General features: G+C 49.0%; 2 protein-coding genes across 12 annotated transcripts in view; one reads left to right on the top strand and one right to left on the bottom strand.

Moving 5' to 3' along the window:
- The window catches only part of Smurf1 (SMAD specific E3 ubiquitin protein ligase 1), a 97,567-nt gene extending 92,679 nt beyond the window's left edge, over positions 1-4,888 (top strand). For 2 of the 3 annotated variants that reach the window (XM_038345231.2, XM_042055889.1), the window contains 2 exons: positions 767-851; positions 1,922-4,888. In XM_038345231.2, the coding sequence (XP_038201159.1) occupies positions 767-851; positions 1,922-2,021 (185 nt within the window). In that variant the 3' untranslated portion in view covers positions 2,022-4,888. The remainder of the gene's footprint in view (positions 1-766; positions 852-1,921) is intronic. The other variant, XM_038345233.2, reaches the window with a different exon arrangement.
- An 11,412-nt stretch (positions 4,889-16,300) lies between these two features.
- The window catches only part of LOC119824585 (transformation/transcription domain associated protein), a 98,768-nt gene continuing 96,778 nt past the window's right edge, over positions 16,301-18,290 (bottom strand). For all 9 annotated transcript variants that reach the window (XM_038344799.1, XM_038344805.1, XM_038344800.1 and 6 more), the window contains one exon: positions 16,301-17,434. In XM_038344799.1, the coding sequence (XP_038200727.1) occupies positions 17,150-17,434 (285 nt within the window). In that variant the 3' untranslated portion in view covers positions 16,301-17,149. The remainder of the gene's footprint in view (positions 17,435-18,290) is intronic.

The raw sequence follows: 18,290 nt of genomic DNA, 5'->3' as shown, positions 1-18,290 counted from the left end.
GGTGGGTGGAGTCGAGCTTGCTGTCCCTTGCACACCATGACTAAGACACAGTAAGGACACAGGATTTATTCTCTGCCTACTAAGGAAAAAACAGTTGTTTGGTCTTTGTGGGGGTCCAGATTTTTGTGAACCCCCATACCTTCTCTCCTTACCTCCAACTTCTCCGCAGCAGGGCTGCCCACCAAATGTTACCATTCAGAAAAATCTCTGTCACAAAGGGTCTTACTAATATTATCCAGGACCAGTCAGGGGCGTGGGTGTGAGCCAGGGATGGGACATAGTCTCCATCAGTCCCATGGGAGGGAGGAATGAACGCCCCTTAGAGCAAGGCATTCAACGAGGCACACAGGCCAGGTCCCGAGTGGCTAGGACCTAGGTTCACCGCTCCAACCCGGTCGGCCACACTGCCTTTATTGTAACTCGTGTCAGCACTGCCGTTCTTTGCCCTGCTGAGGGGAGCGTGTGATACATCTATCAGCACGGTACACACTAATGGCCTCGGTTAACTTCAGCAGCAGGTGGCTAGGGAAATCCAGCATCCAGGAAGACTAGAGGAGGGGAAGGGCCAGTGGCTGGTGCTTTCTGTCAACTGGTGTGGAGACAAAGCCATCTCTACCTCAGCTGCCCCCCAAAGAGGTTCCCAACATTGTGTATGTAGGGGCTCTAGGTCCTTGGGGTTCAGGAGTCACTCTGCCACGGGGCCTCCTGGTGAGGCCCTCCCAGGCTTTGTCTGTGAAGTACATTAACTAGAATGTTGTCTTGTAAGGTTCTACAGGCGCGGCAGGGCCCCGACTCTTCACCATCCACCTGATAGATGCCAACACAGACAACTTACCCAAGGCTCATACCTGGTAAGCTTGGCCACTGTGGGGTCATGTGTCCTTCATGTCACCTTCAGTAGAGCCTCAGGTCACACCCTAGCCGTCAAGTGAGACAGGGAGTTGAGTCAGCCGATCCCGTTGTATCATGGCTTTTGTGATGCAGAGCAGTTAAAGCTTATGAGTGCAGCCTCAAGGTTCATGGACGACCCTTGGCTGTATGTACGCATGTGCTCACACATGCTCACACTCATGCATGTGCATGTACCCATCAGAACGGCAGTCACTGTCTGATGTGGGGCACATTTTCCTTCTAAAAACCTTACTGAAAATATTCTCTGTGGTGGGTGAGTTACTTGGTAGTTTAAGAAAACTGTCTCAGAATCCTCCCCTTCAGGACACTAGTTCTCAAGGTCGTGGGGTCGCTATGACAGGAACAAAAGTTCATGAGCCTTGGAGCAAGTGATATACGTCTGTCCCCACTTTTGTTCACATCTGCAAGATGGCCCGATGATACGTCCATTTCCAGGACCGTGCAAGACACCATGCCTGCCTCAGCATGGTATGGCCTGTGTTCCTACAAAATGAGCGTGTGACTTCTGTCCTTCATTAGAAGGACAACACTAATTTAGACAAAAACCATCCCTAGCACACTCCCAGCTGCTCTCTGTCCAGGATTCACAGGCCATACTTTTTCTGTCTAGTGAATTACTACGAGACCGTAGATGCGTCTCTGCACAAATACTTGAAGTGAGTTTTCCCCTGGAAATCTTAAGTGGGAAGGTCGGTATCCAGCTCATCTTTCCAGAATTTGGCATTCTTTTGCTTTTGAGACCCATCATGCTCTTGTTCGGGACTGGCTGTCCTGCAGTAGGAGTCCTGATGGTCACCAGTGTGGATCGCCAGCCAGGGTTCTCCCCAGTGTAGAGAACTCACACCCAGAGACAAAACAGTGGAGGAAACAAAACCAAAACAGACTTGTGGTGAAAACTGAAACGTGTTGTGTTCAGAACTTAATAGGGTTCTTCCCAGCCAGAGAGAGGACCCCAAATCCCGCCCCACTGTACCCCAGCAGTGACTCTGGCTCCTTTGTCCTTGTCCAGCTTTAACCGGATTGACATCCCACCCTATGAGTCCTATGAGAAGCTCTACGAGAAGCTGCTGACAGCAGTGGAGGAGACCTGTGGCTTTGCTGTGGAGTGAAGAGTGGCCAGTGGCAGCCGAGTCACCCACAACCACCAGACCCAAAGCATATGGTGTCTGCACGCCTCCCGCATGGCGGGCTGAGGCCTGAGATTCCAGAAACCCGAGGGAAAAGGCTCGTCTCCCTCCTCTGGGGAGGGCAGGCCAGGGGACTTTCATAGGTGGCTCCCACCCATTTATCCCTCCTTTATTATAGTTCGCCCACCCTTCCATCACCCATCCAATAAAACGCAGCCAGGTTTCCCCCTCAGCCTCCTTGGCATGGTGGGCATGGCCAGGGCCAAGCTGGGCCCCGAGGGCTTGCATGGTCTCTGTACCGGCTCTCCCTCTCAGTGTAGCCTCAAGGCCCTTTTCAAGTTCAGCAGCTGCCCATAGCTTACCAAGCTCAAATTCCAGATGTCCGGCTAGCAGCCTGTTCCAGAGGGCAGGTGGATTTCTAAGCAGGAAATAACTGCACAGTGCATGCTTGCTGGAATTCCACCAAAGCAGGAAGCTCGAGGCAGAATGTATTTCCCCTTTGAGAGGTAAAGGGATTGGAGCAGCCTTCACGGGAGGCCCAGTGATTTCTTTTCAGGGTATCCTGGCTGAAAAGATGTCTTTGCACGGGGGGAAACAATCTTTAAAAGTTCCATCTGCTGTGTTCTCTACCAGTTTGAAATTCTCACGTCATGGAGCTAATCAAAGAATGACCAAAACCAGGCTCAGATCCATCTGGGTCCAGCTCGACTCCTGTGACAGGGACCAGAGGCTCGTGACTGTCGTGAAATGTTAGTGGACTTTTGTATGGGGATTGCTAAGAGCTAAACGAACAGAACAGTTTTGTCACCACAGCCACTGAATGGGACAACAGGAGAGGCCGCTGACCTGGGGCCTTCTGATGCAGCTCCCCAGAGTTGGTGCTATGCACAAAGCAGGGTGTGATGAAGCCTGTGGTGACAGGGAGGGGGCTTTACCTCCCTACATGGCCCTCTTCCCCAGTGGCAATGGTGATGCTAACAGTTCTACTCGATTTGCTTGCTCAGTCGTCGTCTTCTGATGAGCAAGGCCAAAGCCAGCCTAATGCCATGTCTCTAACACCATTTCCAGTTTGCACAAGTGTTCAGAAGCGGTGACTGTCCAGAGAGGCTGGATTCAGGCAGCTGAACTCTGGAGGAAGGCAGAGCAGCAGCCCATCTTCCACATGTGGTTTTGCCATTTTTGTTTGTGGTGGGAGCGAGAACAGGGTAATTCATTAGCAAGACATTTCATTGGTACCGGGGTTCAAGTTCAGCCATGAGTTCAAGTTCTGTGTGGGATGATGAGGAAGGTCCTGTCGGGCCACTGACTTTTGTGTTCTTTTCATTGCTCACCCTCAGGCTAGGGATGGGGAAGCGTCTTCCCTTCTGTTCCCGCTGCTTCTGTCCAGCTTGCTCCAGAAGCAGTTCTCGCGTTACTGGGGAAGGCTGGATTCATAGGTCACACACACCCTCTCCCAAGAGGTTTGCCAAGCTTGGTGGCCATGGGTACTGCAGAGCGTGAGCCAGCCACACTCTGAGTGTCAAGGTTTAGGGACAGAAAGGATGCTTGGCAGACCTCACTGCACAAAAACTGCATCCATCCCACCATCCAGGCCAGACTGGGGCCTTACCAGTCTCTCAATTTTCTGCCTTGCCCCAGTAGGGCTTCTGTATTTCATCTACCTTAATGCTTCTGAGGGTGTTCTAAAACCTGGCTCCCTCATGACTGGGAAGTGTGAGGAAGCCTGTGCCCTAAGTTGTAGCCAGACTCCACTGCATGACTCTCTGGAGATGGGAAGCCCTGCCTGGTGCTGTCACACTGTGCCAGTCTGCAGTGTTGGAGGAAACAGGGTCCTGTGCTGCCAGAGTGTCGAGTTGGGAGTGATGTGGGACAAGCCTTAGGAGTCCCATGTCACGTGTGCATTGAGGATCCAAAGGTTGGCCCCTCGGGCTGATTGTGGTAGGCACACATACCACCCAGTAAGGCTTCTAAGTCGTTCTCCTTAATTGCCTGGGTTCCCTTCATTGCCAGTTCTGAGTGTCCCAGCCTCCCCCAGGTGTCTGTTGGTGGTACCACTGCACCTCCTTGTCTGTCTACTATGATTTGGTCCTTCAGAAGCTCCTCACAGGACACCACGTGGCCGGCCGACCCACGGCAAAGCTCCTGGTTGCTCTGCTTTGGGTCTGGATGAAGCCCTTTCATGTAAGATCTCGATTGTCACCCCTCCTGGTGGCCCCAGGTGATCCACCATTGCCACGTCACCCAGATGCTTCAGGAGCCCGGCTCTCCAGGCTCCCCTCACCAGCGGCCAGCAGCCAACTCAGGGACGCAGCAAACACCACTCTGCTCCGCAGTGCTTCAGAGGAAGCAGCAGGCTGCAGCAATGGGGTGGCAGCGGGTTCCAATCTCTTGCTTTCTGTTAGGAGAATCTGCCACAAGATGGGACGCTGACCCCTACACTGGCTTGGCCACATGGTCAAGTTCAGGCTAGGTGGCCCCTGGACTGACCCTCGGCAGAGAAAACACCCCACCCTCCTGCAGCCAGGTGGGGGCCACATGGCAGCCTTCTGAAACAGTGTGGGTTTTTAAAATGTGTTTATAATGTACCCTAATTTATTTTGTAAGGTCCTGTTCGAAGTGCTGCTGCTACCCTAGTTGCTCTCCCGGTTTTTATCGCCCATTTACTTGTGACGGTTGTACACTAATGTTCTGTTTTATGTCAGAGTCGAAAGTATTTAAAGAAATGCTAGTTCTATTTAATGCAGTTGTGGAACCAGCTGGAAACACAAAACGTTGACTGTAGAGCAGGCTGGACCCGGGAGGTCAGGTTCATTTTGTTACATATGCAATAAACTCACAACTTTACTTTTTTTTGGGCATCTGTTACTTTGATGTGGTAACAAGATTCTGATGTTACTTAGTTTCATCAGCAATGAAGTCCAGCCTCCAAGGAAAAGAGGCGAAGCTAAAATTATTTGTGTGGGGGGGGAATGGAAATACCAGACTCAGTAAATACATAGTTCAGTCTGTCCCTGCCACCTTGGACTTGAGGTGGCGCCACTGTGCCTTCCCTGGGGCTCTGCCCACCGAAGAAGCTGGCAAATTAATTCCTTGCACACACTCTCTGCTTTTGGTTATTTTGAGGAAGGCTGCCCAGAATACGAGTTTACGAACATCTGCTGGAATCCACATCAGAGTCCACTAGAAATCCTGGTGTGCCCTGGGTTAACTTTTTGAGGACCCTTCTTACTGCAGATGCTTCTTATAGAACTAAGACAGTCCATCGTGGTAAACTTGTTCCAAGTCAAAAATACCATCTGCTCGCCTCTGAGGTGATGCTACAGCTCTTCGCAGTGTGTGATACCAGCGGAGTAGGGCCCTTCCCAGACTGTGGTTGCACACACAGATCTCTCAGGCTGTGCACCTGGTTGTCAGGTTCCCTACAGTTCTGTATCTTTGGGAAGCCCTACACTCACGCCATCGTCATCAGGGATGTCGTGCCTGGCTCACGGGAGCAGGAGTAAAGGGCCCTGCGGTTTTTCCTGAGGCTTCCACCCACAGCTTTCAGGCTCCTGCTTCTCCAGAGCATCTCACACAGACAGAGTGGTGGGCCTTGTCTACATCTGTTATCACCCACCCACCAGGGAATGCTGAGGGCAGTGGCCTTCGCCACAGGGGGGTCTTGGGCCTGCGGTTGACAGCTGGAGATGATTGGGTGCCTGAAAAACCAAGTAACTGCTGTCGATTGTAGGGGGAGACACCCTCACCCCCAAGCTTTGGGCAAACCTGGCTGCAGACCACATGCCCAGGCTTTCTTGTCGCCTCAGGACCTCTTGCGGGGGCAGAGGTAGGGAGGTGTCTTGGGGAAGCTTTATTTTTACCCTGTATGCCTGACACCCTCTTTTCACACCAGGCTGAGCTGGCTCTCCAGCCACTGCAGGCCGTAGAGCTCCACCCGCAGCCCTCTCCGCCCTGGCACCTCCTCTCTGCCATCCCACTTGGTGTTGGCAGGCAGGGTGCTAGACCTTGACCCATCCAAGCACCCACGATGTGTGGCACCCGTAATGCCCTCCCTACTCCACCCCTCTATTTTACTTCCGGCCGCCTCAGTGGACACTTCTACAGGAAGGGACAGGTTGGGTGACCTGACTCCAGTCTGCTACCTCTACCCCCAGTGACTGTCCTTTTGCCCAACAGTGAAAACATCCTTACCTGTCTGCCTAGCTTGGTGCTAAGCATCGCTCTAGTCAGGGGGCCCAGTGTCAGGTGATGCAGCACCGGAGGCTCCAGGTCCAGTTCCCTCGTGTGGCCGTGGACGGTGCTGGTGACCTCTGAAGTTTCATTTTAATCATTCCTAAGACATCAGCAAAGTGTCGGTTCTGGAGAGAAGAAATCACAGCAATTAACTTTGTGCAAAAACAGTAACACACAGGTCAGCCAGCACGAGGGAAGCGGAGGCAGGACGATCAGGAGTTCAAGTTCACCCTTAGCTTCATACAGTGTTTCAGGCTAGTCTGAGTGACATGGTACTATCTCAGAAAGAAAGAGGGAAGGGAAGGGAGGCAGGGAGGAAAGAAAGGAGGAAGGAAAGAAAGAGAAAAAACCATTGGGCTGGTGATATGGCTGTGGGTAAAAGTGCTACACAGCCTAATGACCTGAGTTCAATCTCCAGGTACCCGTGAAAGAAGTTGTCTTCTGACATCTACCATGGTACATACATGTGTACATATACACACACATACACACTACACAATACATTAGTGTTTTAAAAAATTGGCCCTGAAGCATTTACTACAGTGCCTAGTAAATATTCAGTCACTGTTGGCCTTTTTAAAAAGTGAGCAAGCGGACAGGGCTGAGCAGCAGGTCCCAGCAGACAGTGATGCTGATCTTGCCAAGTTCTGGGTCAGCCGTGCCGCAATGAGAGCTGAGGAACACTGGGATTGGCTGAGGCCCAGCCGGCCCTGTGCAAGGCCCAGGGACGGCCCAGGGGGTCTTTGGAGAAGACAAGGCAGGCCAGGAAAACTTGCCCAGGAGGCAGCAGCTGTGTGAGGAAAGGGAGGAGCTTCAGGTCTAGGAAAGGGACTTCTGAAAAGATCGGTATGGTTCGGTGTAGCATGAATGATAAAATCCCAGAGACAGATACTGGGGTTCAAGCTGAAGATCAGAAAATCAAAGCAGCCAAACCACTAGAAGAGTTTTATCTCTACCAAGACTGAGCCCTAGCCTCTGTCTCCTCCCATTTTATATTCCCCTTTAGTGCTGGGATTAAAGGCATGTGACTCCCTAGTACTGGGATTAAAGGTGTAAGCCGCCACTACCACCTGGATCTGTTTCTGCATTGATCTTGTGTAGTCCAGTTGGATCTCTGTGAATTCGAGACCAGCCTGGTCTACAAGAGCCAGTCCAGGACAGGCTCCAAAGCTACAGAGAAACCCTGTCTTGAAAAAACCAAAAACAAACAAAACCAGGTGTGTGACACCACTGACTGCCTGGTCTCCTCAGACAAGCTTTAGAGTTGGGTCAAACACTTAGGCTAAAACCAGTCTGAGCACAGTGACTCTTACCTATGATTCCAGACTTGAAGCTTGCACATGGAATTGAAAGTTGGAAGACAGCCAGGGAGGGCTACACAGGGAAGACCCCATGTCAGCAAAGTAAGAAAGCAAATATATAGCAAAGGGTCTGAAGAAAGATGAGGCCACCATTATCCTTCAAATATGTTTTTAAAAGTTCCCAAACAGGCTGGAGAGACAGTCAGGGCCCAGCACCCAATCAGGTGGCTCATAATCACCTCTAACTCCATCTTCAGGGGATCTGATGCCCTCTTCTGGCCTCTCTGGGCACTAGCACACACGGCAGCCAGGTACACAGCTGCAAGCCAATCATTTAACCACAGTCAGAAAAACAATGGTAGAAAATGAAGTTCCTGTAGAAATGATGTCACTGTAAAGCACATGACACACAAGTATGAGGACCTGAGTTCGAATCCCTGGGACTCACGTAACAGTTGGACACAGCACATGTCTGGTAATCAAGGTGCTCCTGTAGAGAGATGAAAGGAGAGTCAGGAGAATTCTGGGAAATGTGCAGGCCATCACATGGCATCAGCAACAGCAAACAGGTTACTGTTTGGAACAAGGTGGAAGGTGACCACCAATACCTGAGAGTACCTGAGTGTACAGACACACCATGACACACAGTGTCTGCACTCATGCACACAGACAGACACATACACACACGCACACATGCGTGGCTCTCTCAGATGGGGAGATGGCTCAGTTGGTAACATGCTTGCTGCACCAGCATAAAGACCTGGGTTTGCTCCCCAGAACTCATGTGAAAAGCCAGGCGGAGGGCTGTGTGCTTGCAAAGAAGAAAGGATCCCTGGGGCTCGTGGATCTAGGCAAATCAGTAAGCTTCCAGGTTCATTCAGTAAGAAACCCTGCCTCAGAGTGTGTTGAGCAATGGAAGATCAATGGAAGATGACACCTGACTTTGAGCTCTGGCCCCAGCACGCACAAGCTGTGCGCACACACAAGAAAAGGATCTCTGCTAAACAGTCAACTAGGCACCAATATCCTGTGAAAAACTCAGGCCTCCAAAGAGAGTTCAAAGGTCAGCCATGCCCACGAAGAGCCAGGTGGGCATCTTCACAGCCTTTGGTGAGGCCTGCTCATTTCCTGGAGACACAGGTACTCACACAGTTGAGGACAAAGTGCACAGACTACAGTGAAAACTCCAAGAATGGTCAACACACATTCTTGACATTACAGAGGCCGGCAGGGAGTCCTCTGGTCACCATGTCCTAGAGCAGGAAGAAGGGTGTCTGGCTACTGTGAGGACACAGGGCAATCCTGAGAGCCCCAGCCCTGCCCCATATTCTAGACACTGAACTATGCTCTAGAGGACCTGATGGAGGAGGGTCTTCTATCAATCTGTTGATTTCATTGGTTAGTTAATAAAAAAAACTGCTTGGCCTTACAGGTCAGAACATAGGTGGGTGGAGTAGACAGAACAGAATGCTGGGAAGAAGGAAGTGAGTCAGATGCAATGAAGCTCCGACCCAAGATGGATGTAGGCTAGAATCTTCCGGGTAAGCCTCCCCTCGTGGTGCTACACATATTACTAAATATGGGTTAATCAAAATGTAAGAGTTAGCCAGTAAGAGGCTGAAGCTAATGGGCCAAGCAGTGTTTAAAAGAATACAATTTGTGTGTTGTTATTTCTGGTTTTAAGCTAGCTGTGCGGGAGCCAGGCAGGATGAAAAGCAGGCCTGCCCGCAGCTCATCACTACAAGGACCCTCTCCTCCAAAGGTCTTTGCTGGCCCAGAACACCCTGTACTGGCCACAGAAACATTTATACCCAGGAACTGGGTTCTGCCTGCTGTCCTTGCCTGGAGCAGGGCTAGCTGCCTGTGCTACACATCTGCTTTGTAAGGTCCAGAATCTCAGACAGGCACTGTTCTCTCTGTACTAGAGGAGCTGTGGTCATCTTTTCTTTCTGCTGTGTAGTTCAGATAGTGTCATGGTTCAAGTTCAGACCTTGCTAAAGGAATGATGAACGTCTGAATAGGAAGTGTGAGTCTCCCAAGCTAAACTCTACCATTCTGAAGTTCTCTTGATAAGTAGTGCTAGTTCTGAATTTGGGTTAATCTTTGAAATAGTCTGTATAGGGGCTGGATAGAGATGGCTCAGTGCTTAAGAGCACTTGCTGCTCTTGCAAAGGATGTTCAGTTTCTGGCACTCACATTGAATGGCTCCCAACTGCCTGTAACTCCAGTTCCAAGGGTCTAATGCCACCTTCTGGCCTATGCTAGTACTGCATGCACATGACATACATATACACACAGAAACATGAAAGTAAAATAATCCATATATATACAGCAACAACTTCTCTAACGGGGGTGGGTATGCTCATCTAGCTGGGGATGGCCTCAGACTTGCTGTTTAGCTGGGGATGGCCTCAAACTTCTGATCCTCCCGTCTCCACCTCAGTACTGGGATTACTGGCATATGTGTGTGTATGGGTGTGGTGGGGGTGGGAGACTAGAGATGGAAGCCAGGGCTTAATGCATGCTAGTGAAGACTTCTAGTACACACGCAGTCCTAATAATTGCCATTTAAAACAAGTGCTAGTTCCAGGACAGGCTCTAAAAAAGCTGCAGAGAAACCCTGTCTCGAAAAACCAAAAAAAAAAAAAAAAATAGAAATTTACTTACTTTATGATTATGACTACTTTGCCTGTAAGTTGGATGCTCTCAGAGGCCTTAAGACATTGGGGTTCCTGGAAGTAGAGTTACAATAGTTGTGAGCCACTATGGGGCTGGGAACCAAACCCAGGCCCTCTGCAAGAGCAAGTACTCTTAACCTCTTGGCCATTCCACTAGGCCACTAATTATTTCATTTTAAAATTTTATTATTATTATTCAGATGGGGAAAGGGCATATCACAGAGTGCACTTGGAGGTCAGAGGACAACTTTTTGCTGTCTGTTCTATTCCCCTGGGATTCTGGGAATCAAACTCATGTTTCCAGGTTTGTACAGCAAGCACCTTTGCCCTCTGAGCCTTCTTACCAGCCCCCTAATAATTCCTTATATTTGGCTCTTGTCCTCTCTGGGTCTGACTGGTGTTATTGATAGTACTGTAGCTTTCAAAATATACAGTAAGTTTAAAAATGGGCAACCATTTCCATCTCTCTGATTTCTGGTAAGAACAGCGTTCTTTTTTGCTACATAATGAGTTCTTTCTCTCAGCCTGGAAACAGCCATTTCCTGCGTCTCCTTTTAGAGATTTCGATTATTTTTCTCATTTAGTGTAATGTAGGCAGCTAAGTTGTTATCTAGAGGCTCAAATGGAAACTTAGCCACAATTATAATTCTTTGGGGCTCACTTTATAAATACACTTTATTTAAGAGGAAATTTTATGAGGTAATCCCCCTGCTTTTTTCTGCCTAGAAGGATGGGAGACCATAGCTGCCGGTCCCTGGCACATCAGCCCACAGCTGAACCCTGCAGGTTCCTCACAGTATGTCTCTGTAAGCCCAAGGCTGGACTCAGTCTACCTTTAAAGTTTTATTTATTTTTATGTGTATTGGTGTTTTGCCTGCATGCAAGTCTGCATGAGGGTGTTGGGTCCCCTGACACTGGAATTACAGACAGTTGTGAGCGGCCGTGTGAGTGCTGGGAATTGAACCTGGGTCCTTGGGAAGAGCAGCTGAGCCACTGAGCCATCTTTGTGGCCCCTGACTCAGTCTACTTTTATGGCAAATACACTTGCTTAAACTATAGTTTGTTGTTTAAAAATGTTCACTTTGGGGCTGAAGAGATGCTCACTATTTTAGAGCACTGGCTGCTCTTACAGAGTAGGGGTCGGTTCCCAGCACCCACATGGTGGTCTGCAACCATATTTAACTCCAGTTCTAAGGGATCCAATTACCTTCCAGGCACCAGGGGGCAAAACACTCACATACATAAAATGAATATAATTTTCTAAAATTCCAACTTTTACAAATTATAACTTCATGAAAATAAACAGTATGTCTAGGCTGAGGAGACGGTAAAGCAGTTGCCTCCTGTGGATGAGGACCCGAATTCAATCCCTGTAGCCTACATAAAAACACAGGGCATCCCAACACTGGGATGCTAGGACAGGCAGATCTCTGGGACTCACTGGTCAGGCAGCCTAGACTACTTTGGTGAGCCCATGTTTTGAAAGTAGGTGCTATTCCTGAGGGTTACAACTGAGGATGATGCCCAAGCATGATCTCCTGGCCTACATATGCCCACGTCTACATTCCTGCTCCACACACACACACACACACATGTCTAGAGAATGACATCAGCAATATGATGGACCACAACATTTTAGACTCTCAAATGGTTCCAGACAAGAACACAGATGACCAACTACAGCAGACTAAAGCACTCTCCTGGTGCTCCGGAACCTGGCTGAAGATGTACAGCAATCAGACACCACCCTGTGAGCCTAAGCTCATAGTAGCAGGAAGGGGCCAACAGGCTGGCTCAGCAGGTAAAGGCACTTGCTGCTAAGGCTCATGGGTAGAGTTAGATACTTGGGATCCACTTGGCAGAGAAAACCATACTTTGGTCTTTTGTGTGTTCCCTCTCTGGGATGAGCAGGGTGTGTTTGTGGGTTTGTGTGTTGCATCTACCATGGGAAGTTTTGCCACACAACAGTTATGTATGTTTGTATATATGTCTATCAAAAGATATGAGACAGGTTCTTGCTACGAAGGGTTGGCTGTGCTTCTGCCTCTCAGATGCTGTGATGACTGATGGGCACCACAGGCAAAGAGAAAACCTTGGAAGCAGAACAAAAGCAAGCTGCCAGGTCCAAGGGAAGCTTGGTGAGATGTGAGCAATTTCTCACTAAGCAGTGGAAAATTGGATTAAAAGTGATGGAGGACTCTCATTGGTTAATAAAGAAACTGCCTTGGCTTTTTGATAGGGCAGGATTTAGGTGGGTGGAGTAGACAGAACAGGATGCTGGGAGTGAGGCAGACGCCTCTGACAATCGCCATGCCTCTCCTCTCTGGGCCAGACGTGATGGAGCCAGCCTCCAGGTCAGACATGCTGAAATCTTTCCCGGTAAGACACCACTTGTGGTGTTACAAAGATTATTGGATATGGGTTAGTCAAGATGTGAGTAAGAGGCTGAAACTAATGGGCCAGGCAGTGTTTAAAGGAATATAGTTTGTGTGTTGTTATTTCAGGGCATAAGCTAGCCAGGCGGCCGGGAGCCAGGCGGGAATGCAGCCCGCAGTTCCTCACTACATAAAAGTACTGACAACTGCTGAGAATTCTGTATCTTACAAAATGAAGGGGAAATTGGGACATTCCAAGATTAAAACAATGATGAAGAATTCACAGCCATGGTCACTACCTTACAAGGAGTCAGGCCTTCAGCTTGAGGCAGGACACTAGCAGTGGGAAGCTGTGTAAAAATGCATCTCTCCACTGAAGGCGAGTTTGTGCTCAAACAAAATCCTGCAGAATTATACAAATGCTTTAGAAATGAGCCACATTTTCTTACATGACTTGAAAGATAACTGCATAAGAAACAGCAAGTCTATCCTACATGAGTGAACAGCACACAAAGATGTGATTTTTCTTAAAAAGGAGGGGTTTGCCAGGCAGTGGTGGTGCACACCTTTAGTCCTGGCATTCAGGAGGCAGAGGCAGGGGAATCTCTGTGAGTTGGGGGCCAGCCTGGTCTACAAAGTGAGTTCCAAGGTAGTCAGTGCTACAGAGAAACCCTGTCTTGAAAAATAAAACAAACATTTATGCATCTGCATGGTATGGAGAGGGACTAACCTCTGAGTTGGAGTCACAGGTGGCTGCGAGCTGCCTGATGTGGGTGCCAGGAATGGAACTCTGGTCTTTACTAGAGCAGCAAGTGCTCCTCATCATCTCTCTGCCCTCAAAGCAACCAGTTACTCTTGATATTTACAAAGTGAGATTTTAAAGAGTAAAGTTCTTATATGGGATGAAACTGGCAGCGTTCAAATCAGATTGTCCTAATTGTAGGACAGTAAGAGAATACATTGACTGGAGAGATGGCTCAGTGGTCAAGAGCATTGGCTGCTCTTGCAGAGGACCCAGGTTCAGCTCCCCACATGCCAGTTCACAACCATCTGTAACTCCAGTTCCAGGGATGTGACACCACCTTTTGGCCTCCAAGGGCACTGCGTGCATGTGGTGCACAGATGTACATGTAAGCAAAACACCCATACACATACATTTTTTAAAAAATAAAGAAAAAAGAGAACATATTTTTACAAAGCATTTATAAAATTTGTGTCACTACAAATAAAAACAATCACTGACACACAGAAAGGCAGCAATAAAAGAGACAAGCTGTGAAGAAGCAGTGAGCGACAACAGAAGGTGTCAAACCACAAGCATAAGCCTTTCTGTTGGTAATTCCTTTAAATGTAAATGGGTTAAATCCCTCAGTCAAAAGATGCAGGCTTCTGAAATGTCATGGGGTCATCCAGATGTTAGGCTACAAAACAAGTCTTAATTCTTACAAGGCTGAAGGCATGGGCTGGCGAGGTGGGTGAGCACTTCCCACCAAGTCTGACAACTTGAGTTCCATTCCCAGGTAGCACATGGTAGGAGCAACCACCCCCTGAAGGCTATCTTCCGACCTCCACACGTGCTGCACTCCACCCCCCAAAGTCCTAGCATGTTTCCCAATCATGTATGGGGAAGATTTAGAAACCAGCCATAGAAAAAAAGTGAAAAACTCCCAATCATGAAAATTATACCCCAAATGACTAATGATTTTAATGTGAAAAAACCCAACATGTTTAAATGAGTAGGAAAGTACAATAGGCCTGGCTTACATACACAGAAACACCATCAGCTGGCTGCCAGTCCAAACTCTGCAAAAAAAAAAAAAAAAAAAAAAAAAAAAAAAAAAAAAAGGTTAGTCATCAGGAAATGGGGTCAGGAAAATGATACACACATGCAAAAGAATTAAGTTGCACACCGACCTTAGACCAGATACATGTGTTAACTCAAAATGGGCCCCAAATATAAAACACATCAAAGTTAAGTACTTACTCTCAGAATGTGGAGGCTGAAGCAGAAGAATTTCTTCAAGTTTAAGGTCAGCTTGAGTGGCCACAGAGTCAGTTCCAGACCAGCCTGACTAGTGCAAAACCCTGTCTTAATACATTAATCAGCAGAGGGCTTGGGCAGAACTGGAGCAGAATGTTTTCCCAGTATATAGAGTGCCCTGGGTCTGTCCAATTCCCAGAGCATCACAGACAGGCATAGAGATACGTGCACTCGGACACTGATGCACACACTTGGTCCCAGGAACTGGGGTTGGGGGAAAGGCAGATGATCAGAATTTAAGATTATCCTCAGCTACATAGCAAAATTGAGACTAGCACGGGCTATACCGTCTTTAAAAAGAAAAACTCATGTACACATATACACATACACACACACTTTAACACAGATGCTGGGTATTCACTGGGAAAGACCCCTTCCTATTCTGGCCATCGCTGTACGGTTGGTTGTTACTGGCGGGGGGGGGGAAGAGGCAATTCCAGAGTGATGGCATGGTTGAGCCTGGAGGGAACCGTAGGCATCTTCCTCAGCAGTAGCAGACTGTAGACTGGCTTTGGCAGGGTGAGAATCAAGGGTTACTTTACGACTCAAGCCTGGTGCAGTATGAGGACCTTGATGTCCCCATCCGTCATCAACTCCTGCTAGTCCAGCATCTGAGACACTTTCTCACCAAGGGAGCAAGCCTGTGGAAACTGAGGAGCGTAGGTGACCATAAAGAACCAGCAGGAACGTCCGTCAGATGGATACCATGCTGCCCCTCAGCCTCAGTCTGTAATCCAGGGTGCAGCTTGGGATGGAATTCAGCGGGTTCCCACTTGCTCCAGGATTGGCTCTGGGACCTTAGAAGGGCTCCTCACTGTCTATAGCCTGGCCATGTGCAGAGCCATCCCTCTCTTTGGCCAAGGGTCCACATAGGCCAAGGGCTGAAGATTGATACAAAGACTCCAGTAAGGCTACAGGGGCCAACCAGCCAGGAAGGAGCTTGTAGCCAGGCCACATTCCAGCCGTGAGCTGGGGTGTACAGCTACGTTCCTCTTAAGAAAGAGCCAGGAGGCTGTGTTCCTCAGAGTTGACTTTTCAGACTAGGGTAAGCTTAGCTTCAAGAGATGGTCTCTGCTGGCTGGGGACGCGGGAAGATAGATTGAGAGTCCAAGGTCAGCAGGGGGGTTGTGCTGATCCATCTCCATGTGTCAAAGGCAGCTGTGCCGAGTCCTTGTAGAAAGCTGGCACCTGCCAATGGCAAACTCAAGATTCAAGAGTCTATGTTTACGTAGGAGTCTGTCATACTGACGTCATAGCTGTATGCTTAGGACTATCTTACGTCCATTGATGCTTGTCTCATGTCCACCTTGGTTCATACTGCTTTCCCAGAATGGAGGAACTGGTCAGGGTCAAGAGTGGATAGATGCTGAAAGCCAGATGAGTAGCCAACGGGATCCATACAGATGGTTACAGACAGCAGGATGAAGATGGACAGCCCTGGCACACTGTCAGAGTCAGGACTGGCATTCCTGTCACCTGGTTTGCTTTGACCCTTGGAGCCAAGGCCGCCTCCACCTGTGACCACGGGCCACTGTGTCTGCACAAGCGGCATGCACCATCACCTAGAAGCCACATGCCACTCTGTTCAGACGACACACAGAAACATGCTAACACAAAGATAGGGGACAACAAACACTTTTATAAAATATTTATTCTAAAAAAAATCACACTGTACAAATTTAGCTAGAACCTTCTCAATGCTCAGATTTATAAAAATGTCAACGTAACAGAGACCAAAAGGGACAAACGCTCACCGCTTTCGTTTCACGTTAGGAAGGAAAAACAAAATGATTTGTCTTTTTTTTTTTTTTCCTGGTACAATGATAGTAAATTTCTAAAAGAGATCCAACAAGCCAGCAGCAGAAAGTGCAAGGTTGGCCTGCTGGCTCCACAGTTCCGTTTCTGCCCCACTGAATCAGAATCCATGAGGCCAAGCACAGCTTTCCCTGCAGGGCAGGCGATGCAGGCTCACTGAGCCACGTCAGAGACTTAGTGAGATTCCCCAAAGCCTCTGACAGACAGAGTGACAATCTGTGCTAGAGGAGAAAGCCTGTCTGCCTGCTCCTGATTCCTGCTTCTCTAGCCCTGTGATTTCCTGGACCCTGTTGAAGGTCTGCACAGCACACAGGTGTGAGTGTAGTTCCGGATGGTAAGGGGGTACAGGAACCTTCTCAACCTGCCTGTCACTCCAAACAGGAGTACCACAGGAGGAAATCCCAATCTGGGAATCCTTAGTTAAAAAGCATCTCGCAAGCTGCTTTGTTGGGCTCTGCCATCTCTAATGGCCTGGACATCTGTGTGAAGGGGGCTCTCTCCAGGACAAATCTCACGCTCTTCCACACACACACACACACACACAAACACACACACTACCGGGAAAGGAACTAAATGAGTGGGTAACAAGGCAGAGCGAGGTCTCCACAGCCGTGGGCTCAGAGGCTGAGAGGCACATTTCACATTCTGGGTGGGGTGAGAGCTGAGGTCACAGCCACGGGTGCCAGGCAGGGTCCATGCGACATAGGTTATCCAGGCTATTGGCGGCGGCCACCAGGGTGTTCACCTTGCTCTCCCCGCCATCAAACTGGGCCAAGTTGTGCAGGCGGGTCATGATGGCAGTGACAGCTTTCTGAACCAAGGAGACCAGCTGCTGGCTGTCCATGTTCTCAGGCTGCCCGGCGGCCGACAATGGAGAGGAAGTGTCCTCCTGGGTCTTTTTGTGCCAAGCAATGATCTCGTCCCGGAGCACAGTTTTCAGAATGCCATCCACCTGTGCAAAGGAGAGGGGAAATGGCTTGTGTCCCATCAGGGGTGACTGGGTATTTATGGTATGGGCCCATCTAACAAGAGTGGCCAGGGCCGGACTGCCACCCAGGGACTAAACAAAGCACTTCTTCTCTGACACATCGCTGGGGTATCTGCTGGGAATCCACTGGAATGTGCCAGTGTCCCAGGCACAGGGGGGACACCCAGAAGTGGCAGGCTTGGATGTTGTATCCTGCCACCGTGCTCAGAGCAGATAGCCCTTGCTTACCAGGGTGCTGAGGGCATCTTGGTGAGGCACGCAAGTGCAGGATAAGTAATGTCAGTCCTGACGTGAGCCCCCTACACTTCTCTGCAGAAGGTCACTGAGTCACTGACCTGCAGCTCCCCAGTGACCCTTAGCAACTCCCATTTTGTGACAAACACATCCTGGAACATATTTGGGGAGTTAGAGACACTAGGCTGATCTGGCCTGGACTGGTTTTAGGAGCATATATGATAAGACAAACTGTCCTTAGAATTAACTCCTACGTGAAAAAATGCCCCATTTACCATCTTTTATCTATGAATAACTGGGCATTCGTGAGCAGTCAACTGAGGCTTACATAACCCAAGCCTGTCAATCAAACCAAAAACCCCACCTTTACTTTACATCCCTAGGAACCAGCTCTTCCTACTCTTTCTGCTCCCAGCAACTGCTCCACACTCTTTGAATACTGTCCGCACTTCATCTTTGAAACCCCCTTGCTATCTGCCCGCTTGTTAGTTATATATTTTTAAACATTTTAATTTTATTTTATGCTTTTGAATGTCTTTACCTGCAGCATTTAAGTGAAGATACATCCGGTGCCCACACCAAGTCG

This window comes from Arvicola amphibius, chromosome 10 (assembly GCF_903992535.2).
Source record: "Arvicola amphibius chromosome 10, mArvAmp1.2, whole genome shotgun sequence".
In the NCBI taxonomy this organism is placed as follows: Eukaryota; Metazoa; Chordata; class Mammalia; order Rodentia; family Cricetidae; genus Arvicola; species Arvicola amphibius.
Note: the sequence above shows the minus strand (reverse complement) of the source record. Positions and strands in the feature narration are given on the sequence as shown.